The sequence below is a fragment of the Acipenser ruthenus genome, chromosome 36 (assembly GCF_902713425.1).
Source record: "Acipenser ruthenus chromosome 36, fAciRut3.2 maternal haplotype, whole genome shotgun sequence".
In the NCBI taxonomy this organism is placed as follows: Eukaryota; Metazoa; Chordata; class Actinopteri; order Acipenseriformes; family Acipenseridae; genus Acipenser; species Acipenser ruthenus.
In genome coordinates this window covers 867,910-890,928 of record NC_081224.1, presented here as the reverse complement: position 1 = coordinate 890,928, position 23,019 = coordinate 867,910, and the positions used below count along the sequence as shown (strand labels likewise).

The window sequence follows — 23,019 nt, the reverse complement described above, 5'->3', positions numbered from 1 at the left end:
TGGATCTGACTGACCCATCTTTAACTTTCCAATCATCTTTGTAAAGGCATTGGATTACTGGTTTAAGCAGCTGGTAAATTTGAGTGGTCATGGCTTTGTCCTTGGAGCATCATTACCTCTTGGTCCCATAGCTCATGTTTAGTATATTGTCGAGTCTGTAAAAGGAGAAGGGGGAGAATGGAAGGGGTTGAAAATGTTAGTCAACAGTTCTGAGTCAGAGAGCGCCATTTTGTTTAAACTTGCACTTTTTCTTTCAAAGTCTTTCCTCTTGCATGGTTTGTGATGTTTGAGCTGCAGTCAAGTTGACCTACAGCAGGAAGGAACGCACGAGCGGTATACCGTGTGCGTTACAGTAAATAAATACAATTTTTTCATGTTGACCCCAAGATACTACTTCAAGTTTAGCACTGAGAGAAGAACAGGAGGGAGGAAAGACTTTTTTACACAGAGAGTTATAAATGCATGGAATCTTGTGAATTAATTGAATGTTTTTTTAATATTTCTTAATGGATCACTGTTTTACAGCTATGGATCAAGTAATAATAATAATAATAATAATAATAATAATAATAATAATAATAATAATAGGTGTTTTAAAGAAAATCCAGACACAATTTAAATAAATACAAAGAAATAAAAACGCAACCACAGTGTTTTTTTGTGTTGTTGTTGAGTTTTTTTTCCGTTATAAAACACTCAACAGTTTTTTTTTTTTAAGATTCTGTCTAGTCTGCAGGGAGACTGTCTGACAACGATGTCAACTCGCACTTGATTTCCCGTCACTCAAATCACCGTGTATTTACTTATTCATTTGCTATGCTGTTGCTTAAGAAATTGCGACACACAAAAAAAAAGATGAGAGTGAAAATGAGGACAAGTCCGATTTTGTCATCTCCTAGTTTAACAACAGAATATCTGTATTGCTAGTTCTGTGTGGTCATATGTACTGCAAGTACTGTAACTAATACAGACTGCCTTGAAGTGTACAAAACATGAAGCAGAATACACTGCAGGTTTATAGCATTGTTATATTCTGGAGGGCTTCAATACGTGACTTATTACTGAGCAGTATTATTATTATTATTATTATTATTATTATTATTATTATTATTATTATCATTCTTGATTTGTTCATGTATATTGCAGGTGTCATCTCTGGGTTTCAAGTATAAAAAAAGGATAGTGCAATTTAAACTCAAACTGAGACTAGCTTACCTACAGAACTGAGCTATCAAAGAACACAGAGAGAGAGAGGCCATTCCAACTGGAACCACAGCTGGCTGAGCAAATGAGGGGAAAAACTGCATAGCAACCAAAATGGAATGAGGGGAGAAACCGCATAGCAACCAAAATGGAATGAGGGGAGAAACCGCATAGCAACCAAAATGGCCGACCTCTCAGTACTGACTCTAAAAGTGAGTAAAACCATTGAGGGGAGGATATATATCACTGGGATCTTTTTAAAAGTGACATGGTGTGAAGAGTATATGTGTCTTAAGCTGAAGAAACTATTGACAGAAATACAGTATTTCTAGGGTTGTACTTTGGGCCTGTTTGTATGTAGGCCGAACTGCATAACAACTCAATGTACTGCTAACTGAGGGCTCATAGATATGTTTATTTATTTATTTATTTATTACTATAACAAAACAATATGTAACATATACAATCCAGAGGATAGGAAGTACATTTACATTCAAAAGAGTTATTATTATTATTATTATTATTATTATTATCTAGAAACAAAGAGGCTTGAGTAACCAGCTGATCACAAATTACCATAACGTCAAGGATAAAGACATTTCCTTGAGTTATTTAGATGAATACTGTGCTTTTTTTTAAGGTATGTTCAGATTTATATGCATACTAAACTCATCCTAAAAGGTCACTTTTTGAACAGATTTGAACAGAGACCGTGGTTTAAATCAGATATAAAGAGGATCAGGTTTATTAATAGCATCCAGCTCATGTGTGGCTGCCAGCGTATTTAAAATTGAAAACTGAACGGACACGATCTGTGGTGTCCCAAGAACAGTGGATCTTTCCTAATGAGAATATCAAACAGAGGTAAAGAAAGAAACAAACAAACGAAAAAAAGGAAAATCAACATCAGTCCATGTTCACCACACTGCACTTCCTGTTAAATATATAAACATAACAAAGGGAAAGAAATAAAAAGAAAAAATAATAGTGAAAGAAGCACTTTTTCCCTGCCCCTCCAAAAAAAGGCCTTTTGGGGTTACGACTGGATTGCTTTTTGTATAGAACACAGTGCCACCCGGTGGCCAGGAGTATGTAAGTGCAGGATGAGGATGCTAAGGGGAACGGTGAAGGCTCTCGGGGGAGTTTACCTGAATCTCTGTGTCTGGTGGTGCAGGGGGCCCGTGTATCTGCGTGCAGCGGTCTGGTACAGCTGGGTGAGCAGAGCCTGGCCGGTTTTCTGGCTGGGGTTGTTGGCGAACTTGACGGTGATGGGCTCGGCAGCACCCAGCGGCTTCTGCCCGTTCAAACCCTTGATGGCTTCCTCGGCCTCGTTGCGTTTATCAAACCGGATGAATCCTACTCCTCGCGATATACCTGCTCCGGGGCACAAACAGTGACGTTAGGACCTGCGGGGTATTAGCATGTCTGTACTGATGTGGGCGGGGCTGGGCGGGGCTGTGGGCGGGGCAGCTTCTGTTCCTGGTACATACAGTCATGTGCAAATCTATTTGAACACCTCAAAATTTGTCATTTACATCCTTTATATACCTGCCTGCATGAAAACCTCAGGGGGTGAGAATTTCAACTTTTGCTCAGTAATCAGTGATATAGAAACAACAGGCACGTGTGTGAAAATATTAGACCTGCTTTAATCAGGCATCTTAAACTTCTAAAAAGTCTCCTGCGTTTCACCATGCGTGGCTCTGTGTTCCTTTTCTCTGACCGTTTTCAATGAATTGCATGTGTGGCCTATTAAAGTAATCAATTCAATTAGACAAGCACTGATTTGCCTATTTTGAGAATTTTGCAGGATTTTTAGTTCTAGTGGTTTGATTTCATACGCAGAATAAATCAAAACTACAGAAGCAATGGGGTGCTCTAATACATTTCCACATGGCTGTGTGTGTTTTTTTTCGTTTCCCTTTACCTGCACATTCTGGGTCTCTCCCATATTGAGTTTTCATTCTTCTCTACAGCTCTGGCCAAAAGTTTAGCATCGAGATTGTCTGCCCTCTAACAAAGTCAATTTCTTTACCATTGGGACTAAAAACTTGCCCCAGGCAGTGGGTATTTACTGCGTTCCCCCCCTGTCCTGTCCCCTCCCCCCGTGGGCTGCATGGATGCTGGTGTTGTCCAGCCGCAGTGTGCTCGAGGGGTCCGGGCAGGGTGCAGGAGTGATGTGAGGCTGTACCTGTCACCTGGTCCACCAGGATTCGGGAGGTGATGATCCGGCCGTACTGAGAGAAGAGCTGCTCCATTTCCTTCTGGCTCATAGTCTTGGGAAGCCCGCTGACGTACAGGTTGGCATCGCGAATAGAAGCGGAGCTGGGGCGGGCATAGGACACCTGTGTGGACCAATGAGGAGGGGAGAAATTAGACACGTGTCAGCATTGCCTCCAATCCATCAATCCCGGTCCTGGAGGGCTATTCCACTCCAGGTTTAACAGGTAACACTAGATGAGAACTACTGCAGGGTCTGGATTGAAGTTTAAATGGTTCAGTTAAACCGTTTAGCACAGGGTTGGAACAAAGACCAGGAGTGGAAGGTGATAAAGGTTTCCTAACATCAGTATCTCAGCATGCTCCTATTGTCAACATATGATGTGTGACGCTAGGCTGTGTCACGCCAGGCAACGGCTACAGCACAGGGAAATTGCTTTAGGAAATTTCTTCATCCTATCTTTACCTATGTTGTTTAATCTTTTTATACAGTACTTGTCATCCATTTGCTACAGTTTCCTCTCGTGCCAGCAGACCCTGATATTTTCCATTACGCACACACTGACACACACAACACGTGGCACTGCCAGACATCGCTTGGCTGCTCTTCCCACAATGCATCGCCGCTGCCTCTCTGTACAAAAACACCTCCGTCCCATGAGCCTCTCCCGACCCTGCCGTCTCCACGGCAACGCACGGCCTACGCATCTGTCTCAGCCTGAGCTAGATTTGAAGGTCAATGCCTCTCTCACTGTGCTGCTGCTTCGGTGCTGACTTTGTGATGAACAAAAGAAGAAGGGTGGGGCTGCCTAAAACAACTGCTGCTATTGTTATTGTTATTGAAGATTATCTTTGGGGTGTGATCATGTCTCGAGCCTGCCCTGGACTGGAGGGAACACCCTTTCTCTTAGGGGGGTGAGGGAGGGAGCAATTCAGTCTCCATGCCTCAAGCCTGCCCTGGACTGGAGGGAGCACCCTTTCTCTTAGGGGGGTGAGGGAGGGAGGGAGCAGTTCAGTCTCAGTGCCTCAAGCCTGCCCTGGACTGGAGGGAGCACCCTTTCTCTTAGGAGGGTGAGGGAGGGAGGGAGCAGTTCAGTCTCCATGCATCAAGCCTGCCCTGGACTAGAGGGAGCACCCTTTCTCTTAGGGGAGTGAGTGAGGGAGGGAGGGAGCAGTTCAGTCTCCATGCCTCAAGCCTGCCCTGGACTAGAGGGAGCACCCTTTCTCTATTCAGTTGTCACATCCATGCAATCCTTGGTCTCTTCCCCTTTCTATATATTAGTATGCTGATCATTGTTAGGCGGAGGTGTAAGAAGACAATGCTAACTCGTTTTAAGCCTGCATCAAAGCCGCCTGCGTGTGCTTGTGAACCCTGCAGGTCTCCTCTCAGGGGACGTGATGTTCTGGAGCTTTCTCTTCATTAAAACCACCTTAATAAGCTTTCTCTAACTCCGAGCCCCCCATACCGATTCCTGCGGGAGGGCACAGTATCAGTTCTACTGGCAATGACTCATCCAAGCCTATCGTGCACACTCTCTCACTCTCTATCTCGCTCTCACAAATTAACCCTTTGGGGAGCTCCGGGTTTCCACGGCAACCCAAGAAATCCTGGTAAACTCTGCCGTTGTCAAAGTCAAGGGCAATACGATCTGAGAGCTGAACTAAGCAGCCAGGTTGAGGCAGCGCGTGGATTGGATTATCGTCTTGTTCGACGTGCGTGGATGGCAGGGGGGTAACATTAAGTTTGCGTTGGGATGCGACCCAGGTGGTATTGCAGGCTCTGCTTATTAAAACGGCAGCTGGCCACTGCATTCGAGTTAGGATCGGCAGGGAGAGGGCATGTATGCGCGCATGAAGGAACCCTCATATTGTTGCCCCTGTTCCCACAATCCACAGATTACTCTCGCCAGGATCCGTCGAGCCATATGGCTGCTAATCTCTTAATTGGCGTTGAGGCTGTATTCTCCCCTCTTGTCATCGTGTGTTGGAGGTGTGGAATTTCAAACGCTGTGTCCAGTGCTACAATCCCCTGCCCCCCCTTTCCTCCCACCCCGAGGGGGGGAAAAGAAACACCCCCACGATGGGACAAAAGCCCCCTAATTAGCACAGATCGACAGCAGATGGGGTCTAGCCCTGGCTGACCCCCTCCTCCCCCCCCCCCCCCACCCCTCGCACACAGGCGTTTTTAATCGCATTTCCATCACAATAGATTCTTCACGACTGCATCCTCTGCCTTCTGACCCAAGCAGTCACCCCTCCCTCTCTCCTTTTCTCTCTTTTCTTCCCCCTTCAATCAAACTTCGCTGCGTCAAACAGGGCCTCCTCCTGCGGACTCTTCGGATTTCTGGAAAGGCTCGGATCGTGGTGTCCCAGCTTCTTGCCCCCCCTTTTTTCCCCTGATTTTTAGATTCCCTTAATAAATGATACACAGCTCGTTCTCCTAGAGCTGGGAACTCAAGCAATATCAGTAGGAGCCATTATTGCATACCTATGTTCTCCCGATAGCAATTGTATGGTTTCCTAATAGATTATATGCAGTACATCCCTGAGCTCTGAACTAGAATAAATTCAATTGAAGACACTGCATACTCTATTATGGAATACATCTAATTAAATGGAAATAGCTAGACAATGCCCAGCTATCACAATACACTACGCTGAAAAAACGCTCCTCTTACCTTGATGGTTTTGGTTTGTAGTTTGAGTCCGTTTAGCGTGTTGATAGCTTTGTCAGCGTCGTTGGGGTCGACGTAATTTACAAATCCGTAGCCTAAACTCTGACCTGCAGGAACAAAAAATGGCGCAGACGAAAATTAAAACTGAACCGAGTACGCCACCATAAATTCAATACAAAAAAATGTGCAAAGAAATTCTTAAGTTGGTATTTGATTTGTGTTATTGATATGAATTCATATAAAACACACACTGTAGATTTAAGACGACATTTCGCTTTAGGACAATCAACTGCACACTTTGAACAGCAAGCCATTTAAACTGGAAGGGGGGGTGTATCCGAAAATATATATATATATATATATATATATATATATATATATATATATATATATATATATATATATATATATATATATATTACTCTACAGCTGTGGTCAAAAGTTTTGCATCACCTTGAATTTTAGGATTGAGACATAATTTTAAAAAAATGCAGCAAAATTAGTTTATTCTATAGGGTGATGCAAAACTTTTGGCCAGGGCTGTACGTTCAAGAAGAGCATTTGCCTTTAAAGCAATCAACTGCAAACTGCAAAACCATTTAAATGCATTACGTCAGTTGCATGGGGTTAATATTTTCACAGAAAAACAAATATTACTCTGCATTTACTGTGTTAACAATATCATTTTTGCAGCGCATTTTGAGAAGACCACTATCAAGCAGTAAAAGCGAGGTCGGTAGTCCAAGACCGGTTGTACCTGCACTAATACCTGTGGTTGCTGCAGGTACGGTACCTGTAATTTTGTCTCTGACGAGCTTGCACGACTCGATCTCCCCGATGCTCCCAAACAGGCTCTTAAACTCCTCTTGGGTCATGTTCTGAGGCAGGTAGTTTACAATCAGGTTCGTCTTACTGTCGTCCGTGGAACCATTGGTGCTGACCACGGGACCGTTGGGGAGGCTGTTTCCGGTCGGACCGTTGGACACCTGAGTTTCCATTGTGCTGATTATCTGCTGGAAGGAAGAAATAAAAACGGCTCAGAAACTGGATGGCGGGGTCACGGGCGAGCAGATTCGTAACATTTCAAACGGAACGTGGTAGGGATACAAAATGTATGCGTTTTTCTCCAGGGTGGGATCACCGGGTAGAATATTGTGTTAGAGATTTATTTCAATTTCAGCAGCCGTTACTGGGAGACCAAGAAGATCGCCTTCTCTCATAATGGATTTGCTGCTTTAAAAATTCACAACGGTTTTGCCGGTAATGGGATTGCAAATCATTTTAAAATTGTGTTTTTTTGTTTTTTTTAAAAATGAACTCCACTTTTATTGCAAACGTGGAAGCTGTGCTGGTAAGTGGAAAATAATGGCCTGTCCCAAATCGTTACAGTTACTGAATAAAAGGGAGCGAGGCTGAATAGCACCATTTTGTTTTATTTAGAACGCTTTCAGTCAGATTTTGCTCTTCCCAGATGACACACAAGACAGGACAGTACTCGAGAGAACACTGCTAACAGGTTAAGTTGAATAATAAAAGTGATTGCTCAAAACTGGAGGCAGAGCCTCTTCATAGGAGTGTTTATTTTGGAAGGACTGCAGTCTCTGGCTAGGTTTCTCCCCCCTACCCCCCACAGAGGCTGTCAAAACCCATTGCATCAGCCAGACTGTGACACTGATGGATGGCAGCGAGGCGATTCACGCAAAAGCAAGACAGAGGAGGGAGGAGGGAGGAGGGAGGGGGGGGGGGGGGGGGGGGGCTGGGGAATATACAGTCAAATATTTTCGATTTTCTTTTTCATTCAGGAAATGTGCTGACTTCCGCAAAGACTTTTTTAGCTTAGCTAGGGGGGAAAAAAAAATCTAAGGAGCTCTGATTTCTTTTTTTAATGTAATCTGTACTTGGTAACGAGCCGCACAACCAGTCTTCTTGCGTGTTTGTCTGGGGGGGGGGGAGAAGCAGTCTAGCGGATTGGGAAAGCCAAAGGACTGGAAACCAGCAGGTCCTGGGTTCAAATCCTTCCCACGTTCTCTCGTGAGCAGCTATGCCGTGGTGTCACTCATTTTCCACTCTCACCACACGCAAGACAGCTGGCAGACTTCTACAGCATCTGCAAGCGCAGCCTTTGCTAAGCATCCATCACTGTGGCACTGGTGTTTCGAACCCTAGTCCTACACCCAGTCCTGGGATTCAGAAAGACTGTATAAGTGGCCAGCAGGGGTCTGGGCTTTAGGTAGTTGGGTCCCTGCATTGTCAGGTCCAAACAGGTCACCCTTATCCGTGTCGATACAGAAAATCTCACCTGTGTCAGTGTGGACACAGGAGTGTGGAGTAGTGGTTAGGGCTCTGGACTCTTGACCGGAGGGTCGTGGGTTCAATCCCAGGTGGGAGACACTGCTGCTGTGACCCTTGAGCAAGGTACTTTACCTAGATTGCTCCAGTGAAAACCCAACTGTATAAATGGGTAATTGTATGTAAAATTAATGTGATATCTTGTAACAATTGAAAGTCACCCTGGATAAGGGCGTCTGCTAAGAAATAAATAATAATATATGACAGTTTATTATAGGTTCCTTGAGGGGAGATCTGGTTGCTCAAATGTCTGGCACCTTCTGGTTTTTAGCAACACGTCCATATTAGATTATTTGTCGAAGACAAACTTTAGTTGTGTTTGGAAGAACTGTAAAGAATGTTACATCCACAGCAGCAAAAATCCATCTTAAACGCAGTGGTATTTGCTATGCTTTGCTTTCACTATTGGTAGTAAGATCCTGGTGTAACCTGCGCATGATTGAAGCATCTCCCGTGAGTCACACCAGGACAAAAGATCTCAATTCTCCAACCCTCTTCACACACAGACACATCCCTCCATACACACACACACACACACAGCATATGCCGTGGGCTGCACTCTGTCACAATGGAGGCCAACTCCCTCGCTGTGGGACAAGGGTTTTTATTATCCACCCAGGCCTGCTCACTTGCCTCTTTCCCACATGACTGCCACCTGGCCCATTCGAGGCAAACCCCAGGACTCAGGCCTGCAGCCTGTCGTCACGGAAACCATTCCCCACTGTCGCCCGGGCCTAGAGCTATTAGTTATTTTCAGCTCAGCTGCACAACACCCTATCGGAAAAGACTTGTGTCAGAACCCTTCAAACCAGAGAGGAAAGAGGGACTGGAGATAAATATATAAACTGTAGTTACAGGAAAGCAGTGCACAACAGCGGTGAAATCTACCTCTTAATCCTGAACCTGAAATCACATTTCACAGGATGACTGTTATTTCATTAGAGTAAATGTTTGTTTAAGACAACACCCATTCCGTTTAACACAGGGAGATAATCTCCTTTTATCATCTTATTGAACAGCTATGATTTTTGGTTCCGGGTACCAGTGTCGAACTATCATGGGTAGTTTGTAATAAAAACTCATTTTAGATAACGTTGTTTTATTAATTTTTTAATATGCATTACAACTGCCGGTTCTGACCCACCTAAAACGGCCAGCGTTTGTTTGAATTCCCAGTGATGTGTTTGTTTGAGTTTCTGTTCGGTGTTTTATTAAATAACAAAAGTGAACGTTCTTCGTGAGCTGCTGATTCATCAACAGTAAAATCTTTTCTCCGCGTCACCTTGTCCTCTCCCACCGCTGGTTTAGTTACAAGTGCAATTGCTTTTAAGACAGGTTGTTTTTGGAGTGCTGGGCTAAGTTGTGTTTTCACTCTGAAATGAGTACAGTAATGAGTCCAGTTTACCGGATGTTTACTAGCTAATCCTGCGTTTTATGATTCATCATTGTACTGCTCTTGAAACACACAGGAGATCTACGCATTCCAGTAAACAAAAATAGGCAAGAGTGACGTCACTACATTTGGAGCTTATTAGAACCCTTTTTTAACCTGCTACGGTGTAGCTTTGAATGTCTTCCCCACTGCTGCGCCCATCTCTGTAGCTTGGATCCCACAGCAACTCGGTCTGAAACTTTTTACACAGCTTGGTAACGCCTGCAGTAACTAGCCCTGCTTGGAGTGTGGGGCTCCCTGGCTCTCTTCAATCCGCTCTTTGTGTGCCAGTCTGTGTGTGAGCGCAGCGAGAGGGGAGAAAACAAACAGCACGGCTCGCACAATGGGCACAAAGGCAGCTCGAACAATCAGCCGTTTGAGAGGCGTTGTGTCGAGGACACTCCCGTTGCCAGACACGGATTAGGACAATTCTCAAACATCCGCTTGGACCTCACAATCGTCCTCCACACACACACACACACACACACACACACACACACACACACACGCGAGCTCTGAATAAAGAGGACTCTTTATACCAGGGGCTATACGCAGCTCCTGTGCAAAATCACAATCTTTAAAAGGGAAAAGTCATTTTTCTGCCAATATATTATTATTTGTTTATTTAGCAGATGCCTTTATCCAAGGCGATTTACAGAGACTAGGGTGTGTGAACTATGCATCAGCTGCAGAGTCACTTACAACTACGTCTCACCCGAAAGACAGAGCACAAGGAGGTTAAGTGACTTGCTCAGGGTCACACAATGAGTCAGTAGCTGAAGTAGGATTTGAACCAGGGACCTCTGGGTTACAAGCCCTTTTCTTTAACCACTGGACCACACAGCCGCCTAATATAACTATTAGGATTTGTATTTTTATGAGGAATAACTTACACCCAATTGCACATAATACAGCTGGAAACGTATGTAGTTTATACAGAATGTTTCATTATTATTATTATTATTATTATTATTATTATTATTATTATTATTATTATTATTATTGATGATGATGATGATGATGATGATGATGACAGTTATTATTATTATTATTATTATTGTTTCCCATTTTAACAGATCATATCAGAAAGTCAATTCCTATATTGACCAACACTTCCTCCCAGCAGCCTTGGGAATTAAAAAAAAAAAACATCTTGCATTCTACAGATGACAACTTCTACCATTTAAACTGCTTTCGACATCAGTGTCGACAAATCCCCTTTGCTCACATGCTTGCGTGTAAAGGCTACCCGGCAAACGATGTGCTGATCCAAGATGGTCTGAGGGTTTCAAACAATACCTGAATGGTACCATTTCAAAAGCAACTCAGGCGACACGGGGTTCAAATCACGTTTACTACAGTAGCGATGATAAAGGCCAGAAACATCTCAGAAAAGACTGGCAGCCACGCACGTGCTCTCTGCATCTATCACCCCCGTATTTAATAATTCTCAATGTGTTTAAAACAATGGCTGTTTTAAAAAAAAAAAGTCAGGAGACTCTCATCACGAGCTGGGACCCAGCCATGGTTATCAGACCATGCTAGACTGCAATCTAGGCCAAGGAAGGCCTCGCCTATGACTAACTGCAATGTTGCTGTATTGAATTGTGTTGACCGGTGTTGAAAATAGCTTGACGTTGTATAATGTGATTTGTGCTGGAGGAATCGCATTGAATTGCATCAGGGTGCAAGGTGTCCAATAAACAGCTCCACCATAACAAGATTGCACGTCTGACAACATAAGGTGACTCAGTATTGACGCCCACTCCAGTCATCTAGACTGGAGAACCACATCACTGACAAACAAAGACAACAAACACCTTGCAAAACACCCACAATCTGTCGAACAAAGGGCCAGGCTTGCATGCAGCAGGGTGATCGTTATTCTGGTTGATTTCACATGAGGAGAAAACAACTGGTTTTCCCAGCTGCAAGCAGAACCATCGGCCACACCCACTGTTAGACATTTTAAAATAGTCATGGATATATTTTTTTTTTTTTTTAGGAAAAAAAAAAGGTTTGCAAAATGAAAGGGCAGAAAATAAACGAGGGAAGAAGAAAAAAAATGGAAGAGGGAGAAATGTGTAGATAGCTACCCTTCTGCGTTTCTTTCACCTGTGTGTCGGTGTGCGATCGCTCGATCCCTCCACAGCGCTGCAGGGTTTTGCCGTGAAGTTTTCTTAGTATTCAACTGAAATAACGAGGCGTTGTAAAACTGCGCGAGTCTTTCAGAACGCCCTTGAGAGCGAGACTGAAGGCTCTCTCCCTGGTCAAACCATTTGAGAAACACAAACACACGCATTAATAAAGAAGCTGAACTCAAAAAGCTGTCACCCTTCGCTTTTAATTCACAGGGCTAACCTCGAGATATTTCGAATGAAAGCGCAGGTGCATTGTAAATAACGTCAAGAGCGGGGTTGCGCATCCCTACGTTAAAACAGAAAATCGATATTTTAGACTGGATGAGAACATGACAGTATTGCTGTTGGGAGCCGTGTGGTTTTGGTTGAAGCTGTTTTGGCGTTGCCGGTTTTCTTTGTAGCAACAAAGATATTGACTGAATCAGTCGTTTGAAAAAAAAATATCCCTGTTTAATTAGTAAAACGGTAATCTGCAAATGAACTTCAAGGGATAGTCTTAAGTAAATCGCAGAGGGTTTGAGATCTGCAGCATCCCGTTGGTGAAAACAGAACACCTTTCATATCTGCACGTTTGAATTGTTTTGAAAAAAGTTCGCAATATTAGAAGCCATTCATTTAGGGCATACATTCCAGTGTTTACTACAGCACATCATAATATCGTCCGCATAATGCCTACATACATGAGTGATGTTAGACTGCGTGTATCTTGTGTCTCTTGCAGAAGCGTTTGAGCACCGATGCCGTACAAAATTACTTCCAAAACGGTTTATAAAAAAGCACGAAACAAAAACATGTTTTTTTTATCATCTTAAATTCCTAGATGATCGAATTAAACCATCGAATATTCGCTATTCAGAACTGCCAATAAACGACTAAACCGAACCAGCACTGTAAAATAATTTGAGGCTGGGAGAAGGATAATATATCTCACTTCTTTGAATGAATAAATAAATAAATAAATAATGATAGCACATGGAATTTGACAGGAATATCTTTCGATAGCATGGCATATCTGTAAGAGAGGATGTGATTTGGAGAGCGTGGTTCTGCCTGAATAATAATAATAATAATAATAATAATAATAATAATAATAATAATAATAAAAAACATGTTCTAGTTTCTCCCACTGTGCTATTTATGAGTCGAAAGAACACCAGAAATAGCTCTGCCTAAATATTTAAAAGCCAGTATGACAGCGCCGTGTTTTTTTTGTATTTAGTACAATCCTCCAAGGACGACGGCTTTACAATTCTGTAGCACGTAAACATGGCGCCAGCCTCCCTGAGAGCAACCGTCAGTCTTCATATCACACAGACCAGCGCCCTCATAAATGAACCGCCCGTCTTTGCTGCCCCTTTTCAATCACTGCCCTGCAATTTAGCACTGTTTAATAGATGCTTATCAGTGTGCAGGACTAATTAAGTGTCGATTCCTACCAGCTGAGTGGAATCAAGCAATCACGCCCGCGTTTTCATATCCTGCTTGTTTATGGATCGCCCGAAACCCAATGGAGGTTTATGGCAGCTCCTGGCGGATTCGTTTATTTAATTCCGTTTTAGATCAGTCGTTGAATTTGATAGGGAAAAGACTGAACGACCAGTAAGCGGCTTTGCGTTTTTAAGCAATGCAAACCACCCTGGAGCTAGTTCGGTACCCAAGGGGAGCAGAAATATAGCTTTTCCTTATCCTGGTTCCTTATGGTTTTGATGAATACCTGGCTTGACCATCCTTTTATGGGTAGCCTTTTTAAAAAACAGGTCTGGGTCACTTAAAGTCAAGTCTCGGGTGATATTATCATTACCCTATGACACCATTCCAAGATACAACATGATTGCGTCAGCAAAGCCCTGGACAGCGACACACCCGCCCGTTAACAGGAGGGATACTTTTCAGCCCCCCCTAATTTATACACCAGCCTCCCCAATAATGCTGCTATAACTAACTGTGTACGTTACGGGTTTATTTCACTTAGTAACCAGACTAAAAAGAGAGCGCTAAACCGGCGCGTGTGTACGCGTGCGCATGTAGACCAAATCGTTTACGTTGGTTTTACGACTTGGCGAAATTCATGGTTCAATGTGAAAATATAAAAAAAAATAAAAGCTGCAAAGTCATTGTGGATATTTAACCACGGTGACATTTTAGACGTTGTGTAGCTGTGGCCAGACCTCAGTTTATAAGCTTTTATTGGTGTGTCTCAGACGACCATAGCGTCGCTTTGGTCTTTGCTTGACAACAATGGTGCCATTTATCAAGTAAATAGTCTAAGTAATAACGCGTGACAAAGTTCGCCACAGTCGAAGATTGTTGGATTGGTAAGTAAGTGTGCTCTTATTGTATTAATTATAATCCCGTGTATTAACCAATAATAACTTCTTATTGAGAATTAAGGAGGGGGTATATTGTGAAATAACCTTGTTGTTTTACTGTACAGTATATGTATGTATGTATGTATGTATATTCACGAATATGTGAAAGACAAAACACCCTCCCAATAACAACGGTGCGTTTTTATCCTTCAGTTGTGTAGCAAACAGTAATCTCTCTACCTCGACTGTTTCACGTATGATTTATTTGACCCCCCTGCTGTATCCTGCCAGATAACCGTAATGTGACTGTGCTCAGTGTCTCCAGCGTTGCACCTCGTATTAGGCTGTGTGGTCCAGTGGTTAAAGAAAAGGGCTTGTAACCAGAAGGTCCCCGGTTCCACCTCAGCCACTGACTCACTGTGTGACCCTGAGCAAGTCACTTAACCTCCTTGTGCTCCGTCTTTCGGGTGAGACGTAGTTGTAAGTGACTCTGCAGCTGATGCATAGTTCACACACCCTCGTCTCTGTAAATCGCCTTGGATAAAGCGTCTGCTAAATAAACAAATAATAATACCAGCACACTTCTGCAACAAATATTCGCATTAGGAGTGCCTCTCCTATGTGTTTTTATAGTGCTGTCCCTGTTTTAGTACGAGCTAATTCAATCAAACTATATTAATAAACCATCTCACTGACCTATAATTTTCAAATACGACAAAAGGTGTCTCTATGTATTAGAAGCCTTATACAATATAGTCTGTATGCACCAATAGGCTCTGCACCGGTAACACACTATAGCATAGATACCGAATTGTTGAAAAATAACACGTTTACGTCACTGTTTACGTTCCTGCACACCTGAAGATGGGCCTCTTGTCGGTAAGGTTCTAAAATAAATGTGTTTTTTTTTAATGATTTAAACCTTTTGTGTACATGCAAATATATATATATATATATATATATATATATATATATATATATATATATATATATATATATATATAAGAAACATAGTGTGCTGTGTAAGCCCAGCATATATGTGACGCATTTTATTTTAATTTGAACGCTGTCTTTTCTGTCATACCGATCCCAGAACCGCGTTTCGTGGCATGTTAATTTTTAATCTTTCTTAGGGGCAAACGAATCCGAGGTGGTGATAAATAGCTTCGCTCTTCATCTTTGACTAATGTGGGAGATATGGAAGGAAATACTTATGCAAATGACAATTACAATCCGTCTTGTTCTTTCCTGTCTGTGTTTGCTCTGAATCAAACCTCCAATTCTCCACCATTCTATAGGTTCTGAAACACTCTCTCACTCTCTCTCTCTCTCTCTGTCTCTCTCTCTCTCTCTCTCATATGCGCGCACCCCGGTTTTTAACAACGTTGGAGAGTAAGAAAAAAAGAGACATTTACATCTGTAATTAAACAAAACCTCAATTAGAACCGGGGCTCGTTTTAATTGGCAAAAGACGCGGCGTCCCGGTGGTCGTCGTAATGAAACACAAGGGCGTGGTATGTTGCGCTTAACACTGTGCTGTAGGCTGCCGACAGTGTTACATTTTTCTGCAAAAAAATGAAAGTCTTGTTTTCAAACCATTTATGCAAACACCTCTTCGTTATTTTATGAACGGTTACATGCACGCTCGGCAAGGTATACCTAAGCCCCTTAGTTAAATAATTCCACATTTCTAAATCAATTACGTGAAGTATGCATTTAGGGTTCGTTTATTAACAACATGATACGGGTTTAGTATGGCTTAATTAATCGCAGCTTCTATGCAAAATTATTATTTTTTTAAAACGACATGCCATATTTAGTCGGTCATTTTTTATTTGTTAAATTACCGGTGTATCATTTTAGCTGCATGCATTTGGTGTTTTATGTGGCGGCTTCGTCATTATCACTATTATTTATACATATTCGTGACATAACCAATCATTAGCACGCCACACAGTCTGCCAGCTTATAAATGCAAATCGAATTATTATTTAAACCCCGCTGTGCTATTTTATACTGTTTGGGTTTCACAAATGATTATGTAATTCGACCTGATACCGACAGCAAGACTGCGCTCTGTGTAGAAAACCCCCGGCCTTGGGTTAAGTGCGCGGTACTCCAATCCTGCGCAGGCGGCCGCTAGAGGTGCGCGCTACACATTGCCCTCCAAACGCGCCAGGGTCAAGGACGGGCCACCGGCACGCCCTATCACTCGAGAGGACCCGCACAGCTGAAACGTGTTTGTTGCCAGGTATCACTGCACCTGCCCGGGTTTGTGTTTCTAGATAATACGGGTTTAGAAGGCGTTATGAAACATCGGCGTCGCACCTGCTTTATAGTAGTGACTTATCCCATTTTTACAGGTTGCGACACTCGGAAGGTTACATTCTGTAAGATCGAGCAGCATAATTATATTAAAAAAATAAATAAACAACAACAACAACGACATCTCCGTCGTCTCACAGCATCCAATTTCCAAGTTATAGTTGCACGGCAACAGTAACCCTGAGGAATTTGCGTTCAGTTCAAGCCATGCGTAATTTGCCTCCTTCGCTCGCTCTCTCTCTGTCTCTTTTTTATACAGCAGAGTAGCTTGACCCTATCCATCGTTCTTCAAGGACGCACAGCCTCCGAGGCATCCGTTTTATCATGCAAACGCATTCTCCTGCAGACATCCACGCCTCTAAAAGGCAACGCATCTCTGCTAAGGAGCCAGCCCTCCTTATCGAATGCTTTGTACTGCGGGAGACTGTAGTGATGCTCGCTTTTATAATAATAATAATAATAATAATAATAATAATAATAATAATAATAATAATAATAATAATAATATAATACAATAAAATAAACAGTATCCTTGGTATTTTAGAGATTGGGGTGTTTGGGCGATTACAACTGTTAAGAAAATATTCAAAGAATGTTCATATGTAAAAGCGGCCATGTCGCTTGCATAATTAAATAAATAAATAATAATGAAGATTTTTTTTAATAATACATATTTAGACGTCTAACCCCATAATACATCGTGCAATACTCTAAAATAGAATTTAAAAAGCGAATTTCCAATGCAAAACGCTGTGGTCCTCAAGCCACTGCTATCGGTGTTGAAATGAGTGCTCTGGCGCATCGCTATAGATCACATTACAAATACCTGCTAATCGTTAAAGCCAATCTGTAATACCAAATGGATCTACAGCGCAGCCTGATACCCGTGCCACGTTACTGCGTAGTCTTTCATATTGTACACTTAGTAAAATGTAGGGTAATGGGTTGAGGTTTGGAAATTATTTGGTAAAAACAAAACTTGCTTTTATTTTTACATAATAAAAAAAATAGCTGTTTCATTCTGATGTATAAATCTCTGTCACACAACACCATCCATCCATATTCTATACATTAGTGTGCCTCCATATTCTTTATGAGTAAATATTTGGATTCAAACAAAAGCCATGGCTATTCAATATCCACACCCTGCAGATAATTTAAAATAACAATAATCATCATTATAAATCTAATCACACGAATAAGCAAATTATAAAAATGAAAGAAAGAAAGAAATAAAGGGATACGTACAGTAACCATTCTTAATGTGCAGGGAAAGATGATATTTATTTCCTTCGATTGTGTGGATGTATTTGGTTTTTGGGTTGTTTTTTTTTTAGGGTTGTTTTTTGTCCCAAAAAAGAAGAAACAAAACAAAAATAAAAAAAAAAACACACGGGTCTTCTCTGCGATCACAGTTCTCTGTATTCGGATGAGCCAATGTTAGCCCCACTGCAGTACAAGAACAAAGAATTCTCTTCGTCCCTTTAAGTCCCACAAGACAATATTGCACTCGGATAAAATTAATTTTTTAAAAAAGGGACGCTCTTTCTTCCTCCTTTAGGTCTCTCCTTGGTGTGTGTGCGATTTGTTCGCTCTGTGGTGTAGTGTTTCAAATTCAACCCCCAAACTTTCCTTCCTTCAGATATCTGCTCTGTGTGCCAGTGCTGCAATGCAATGATTCTTTTATGCATCCATCTGCCTGGGAATGGCAATTTCTGATTGGCCTACAGCACAAGGAGGAAGCGGTGACATCACAGCCATTAGAATTCCGCTTCCTCCTCCCCTAGCTAAGAAAAAAGACCCCCCCACTCCCCAACCCTCCATCAAAGACAGACAGATTGATGGAACCCAGAGACCACAAGAGGCATTCCGTGAACAGATTCTGTACATTTCTTTTTTTTTCCTGTACAAGGCATTCACCAGGTTACTGGTCTCAGAATCGAGATTTCATTAACCGCTCCGTCCAGAAAGAACAAACAGATCGGCTTTTGTCATTGACCGGACGATAATATCTGAAATATGTTTGTTAGCAGCTTCTTTGTTGGTCAATGGCCTGGCATCGGACTTGCAGAATCACCAGTATGCTATGCCATACCTCACTCTAGAGTTCTATCTTCTAACAGGGTATCCTTGCCATTCATGCATTCTGCTTTAGGTAAGTAAGCCATTGTGGAAACAAATTATAGCCATGCTGAACAAAGCGCCATCCGTACCACCTCTCACCTTCCCTTTATTAGCTGGTAAATTGTTCCACAATATCTCCGGGAAACCTTGATTTCCTCAGCTCTACACCACCTCAAGACCTAAGGCTTTCTTTTTAGCCTCCATAGCAGTTCCTATTTTTGCACGAATTTACTCTCCCTAGCAGCTAGCTGATAAGCGTTTCAGATTAGGTGAATGGCAGCAATGCTTGTTGCAAGCAGCGAAGCACTTTGAAAGCCTTCCCCTTCCACTGTAGCCTAGCGGTTAGAGCTGAGGGACCAGGAGGCAGCTACAGATCTGAGTTCAAATCCCAGCCTACTGACCTACTCATTAGATGACCTCCAGGTATACGACTCTCCTTTCCATTGAAAATCCCCAGCTTTTCAATAGGAATCCTGTAGTTTGAAACAATAGACTCAATGCATGGGGTAGGGGGGGGTCACTATTTGGAGTGCAGTGAGTTGAGCAAAGGAAATTCTATTACAGCTCTGGCCAAACATTTTGCATCACCTGGAATTTTAGGATTGAGACATCTAAAAAAAACTCCAATATGACCATAGTTTAGATCTTTTATTTAACATCATGTAATCTAAGAGACTACAAAATGATATCGCTAAAAAGTCTGCCGGAAGCCATAACATTAGTACATTATTTCATGTTAGATTTCGAAATGTCACATTTTTTCATTAAGTATCTGGAAAACTACAAAGCGGTGTGTGATTCAATCTGTTAACGTAACATTATTCAGCAGGCTTCGTTCCACTTTATGAAGCAAAATGAATTCATTCCGCAGGGTGATGCAAAGGTTTTGGGCCAGCGCTGTAGAGTCCAGTAAGGTGTATAATCAAAGGAATTTAATATTAAGAAAATGTAGAAAGCATTTTTCTATTCTTTCCATTCTTTTCAGTGCATTACTGAGCTGGCCAAAAAACCAAAAACCCTGCCAGACTGTGTTGACAAAGCCATGTTAGGAGAGACTGGGGTTAGGTGTTACAGTGAGGCACTCTCTTACAAGTCGCTGATAGAAAACATCTCATGACATGTGTCCTTTGGCTACTTGTCCATTTGTCATTTCAGTTTAATGGAAATACCGTTGGGTATATTTGCAGAATGATTTTTCCTACTCTGGATCAATTGTAAACAACTTGAGTCTTCGTTATGTCGTCTTGCATTAGGAGATAAATATTTAAAGTTTATATTGTTTAGAGATGGTGCTCTCATTTAAAAAAATGATGCATATACCTCGTGGAATCCTTATAAAAGGTTCTCATAGTAAAAGCATAGCAAAGTGTAATAAAGCACAGTAAAGAATAGCGAGGCATGGTAAAGGATATTAATAAACATGACAAGCTAGAAATATTCAACCCAAACATCCTACAGGGTAAGCACCCTCTGCTTTATCCCTCAGATAAGTCCTCAGTTTTCTTACCTGTAGTTTCCCTCGATGTGTCAAACATTGTTTTAAATATGAATCTGTTCTTAACCCTTTCATGCATGAAATATTTTTTTTTTAAATACCTGGACACATAATAAATATTTCATTGAAATATACAGATTTTTTTCCATGTGCTTTATATTGATATTACAGTTTTTTGTATCTGTCCCCATATGAGGTCTCCATGGGTTAATAACTAGAGATTGCAAACTGTCTAGCGCTGTGTTTGAGATGTAAACACTATACTCGCCTCCTGTCTTCCACAGTTCAGTTTGGCTTCTTAGACACTGGCTATTTTTTTTTTCTCTTTGTCATCCATAATTTATCCAAAGCCTGGGGACAGGATACGTGACAAATGACCTATTTTTGATATCTTGTGTGAGGCTTCATCATCTCCACCATCCATCCACTCTTCCCAGGAACAGACCTGAGGGAGATGGGGCGATGGAGAGGGGGGAGGGGGGAATGTGGTGACGGGATGCACCCCCCCTTGAACTTCTGCAGGGTGAGGAGTGTAGGGGGGGGGGACCTGTCACTCTGGTTTAAACTCGAGCACTTAATGAACACTGTTTAGAGATGCACTCTCGTTAAAAAGATTAGGAAAAATGACTTTAAAATAAGCGAAATTCATCTCGTTTAGTTTTCAGTTTCAAGTCTCTGAGGATATTTGGGGCTTTCCTCTGACGGTGTCCTTTCGTTTTTATTTTCATTTCCATTAATCTAGCATCACTTATTATGACAGAGCTGTGTTTCTGATCTTTAAATACATATCACAGTGTTTTTCTTTCTCAAATCCACACTGCAGCCCAGTGCTTTCTTTCTTTCTCAAACCCACTGCCTTCCACACTGCAGCCCAGCACTCTAACCATTGAGCTACTCAAACCCACTGCCTTCCACACTGCAGCCCAGCACTCTAACCACTGAGCTGCTCAAACCCACTGCCTTCCACACTGCAGCCCAGCACTCTAACCATTGAGCTACTCAAACCCACTGCCTTCCACACTGCAGCCCAGCACTCTAACCACTGAGCTCCTCAAACACACTGCCTTCCACACAGCAGCCCAGTACTTTCTTTCTCAAACTGCCAAGCCTCAAAATCCATCACCTTCCTCCTCACAGACCAACCCTTCCTTCATCTAACCACTGAGCGCCTCTGACCAGCTGCCTTTCCTTCCGTGCTCCATCCCATCTCTAAGCAACTGAGCTCTTCAAACCCACTGCCTCCCACTCTGCAACACGGTGCACTAACCACTAAGCGACACAAACGCTTCCTGTTCTGCAGTCCAGCACTTTATCTAACCGCTGAGCTGCGTTTGGCCCCGCTGCTCCTACTTAGCACTTTGCATTCATATTGCACGGTGGTTTGCTTTCTCTGATTTATTTATGCCCTTGCATTACAGTCATATCCCATAGGAGGCTGTGTGGTCCAGTGGTTAAAGAAAAGGGCTTGTAACCAGGAGGTCCCTGGTTCAAATCCCACCTCAGCCACTGACTCATTGTGTGACCCTGAGCAAGTCACTTAACCTCCTTGTGCTCCGTCTTTCGGGTGAGACGTAGTTGTAAGTGACTCTGCAGCTGATGCATAGTTCACACACCCTAGTCTCTGTAAGTCGCCTTGGATAAAGGCGTCTGCTAAATAAACAAATAATAATAATAATTTTATTGAATCTGCCTTCACCTGGCTTTGCGCATGCTTTCCTCAGTCCATTCAAATCCTGTGACAATGTGACTTTTCAACTCTGCCAGCTCCTATTACATACCTATGTATTGATGTATAAATATGCAGTATCTAAATAAATAGACTCGATATCATGATGCCTGCAGGTTTAAGTAGAAAGGAATAGTAGATGGTTACTTCATTAACTATGTAGTAAGTGGCATCACAAACACATGAATAGATTTAAATTGAAATAACTAAGTGTAGTTGCCGTGGCATCAAATGCTTATATAAGCACCTCCACTGTTTGATTTCAAACACACTTTAAGGTATGTTAAATAATCCACAACATTGGGAAGTTGGCTGTTTTGAGCACACACACACACACACACACACACACACACACACACAGGGACAGCACATTGAGAGTTGCATCCTCACATGATTTGAATGGACTGAGGGAGTATGTTCATTCCCAGCATTTAGGCAAAAAAATTGGTAATGACTCCATTTTGGAGCAACAGAACCACTGGGAATGTTTGAAAACATTTCAAAAGCAATTCAAATGGCATTTCCTTAAACTGCAGCTCCCGCGTTTAAAACAGAGAAGCATGTGAAACTGCTGAAACACCTTAACCAACACTGACACCCAGCACGTTTTCAGATTGATTACGGTTTTGCTGTTGCGCTGAATTGATTCAGCCTTTAGGTTATTGTGCGCCAATTTTTTTTTTTGGTTTTTGATTGACGTCCCAGTCCTCTGCAACCGTCTTCTTCCCCTATCACCAATTGCATCTTCCCAGCTTCAAGGAGACGCCAGCGGTCTTTGCCGCACTCATTTCCCGGTAGCAGCTGCAGTCTGGACCACAGACGCTCTGACTAGTGTGCTGCCCGCTACCACCCTCCTTTCAAACTCTGATGAAACCTTTTCATGTTATTTTCTACATGGCTATTTCCACATGCATGGCCGCATTCTGCATGTTTTGTGACAGTTTCTCACAAACCAGAAATCCATGCATGATTTTCAGTAGTACAGACGGCTTCTATGCCAGTATTATATTAAACTGCTGG

The 23,019-nt window shown here is 42.3% G+C and overlaps 1 protein-coding gene and 1 long non-coding RNA gene across 17 annotated transcripts in view; one reads left to right on the top strand and one right to left on the bottom strand.

The window, feature by feature from the left end:
* Nucleotides 1-23,019, bottom strand: part of LOC117402042 (ELAV-like protein 3) — a 30,384-nt gene that overhangs the window by 7,027 nt on the left and 338 nt on the right. For 2 of the 16 annotated variants that reach the window (XM_059007890.1, XM_059007886.1), the window contains exons 2-6: nucleotides 6,856-7,111; nucleotides 6,102-6,205; nucleotides 3,395-3,548; nucleotides 2,352-2,580; nucleotides 117-155 (exon numbers count right to left, since the gene is read on the bottom strand). In XM_059007890.1, coding sequence (XP_058863873.1) covers nucleotides 117-155; nucleotides 2,352-2,580; nucleotides 3,395-3,548; nucleotides 6,102-6,205; nucleotides 6,856-7,111 — 782 coding nt within the window. Of the gene's footprint in view, nucleotides 1-116; nucleotides 156-2,351; nucleotides 2,581-3,394; nucleotides 3,549-6,101; nucleotides 6,206-6,855; nucleotides 7,112-17,902; nucleotides 18,335-23,019 lie in introns of those variants that run through there. The other 14 variants (XM_059007892.1, XM_059007895.1, XM_059007891.1 and 11 more) reach the window with 11 other exon arrangements.
* LOC131706567 (uncharacterized) overlaps nucleotides 14,267-23,019 on the top strand; it is a 54,542-nt gene continuing 45,789 nt past the window's right edge. The window contains exon 1 of the long non-coding RNA XR_009310648.1: nucleotides 14,267-14,335. This is a non-coding gene — a long non-coding RNA (uncharacterized LOC131706567). The remainder of the gene's footprint in view (nucleotides 14,336-23,019) is intronic.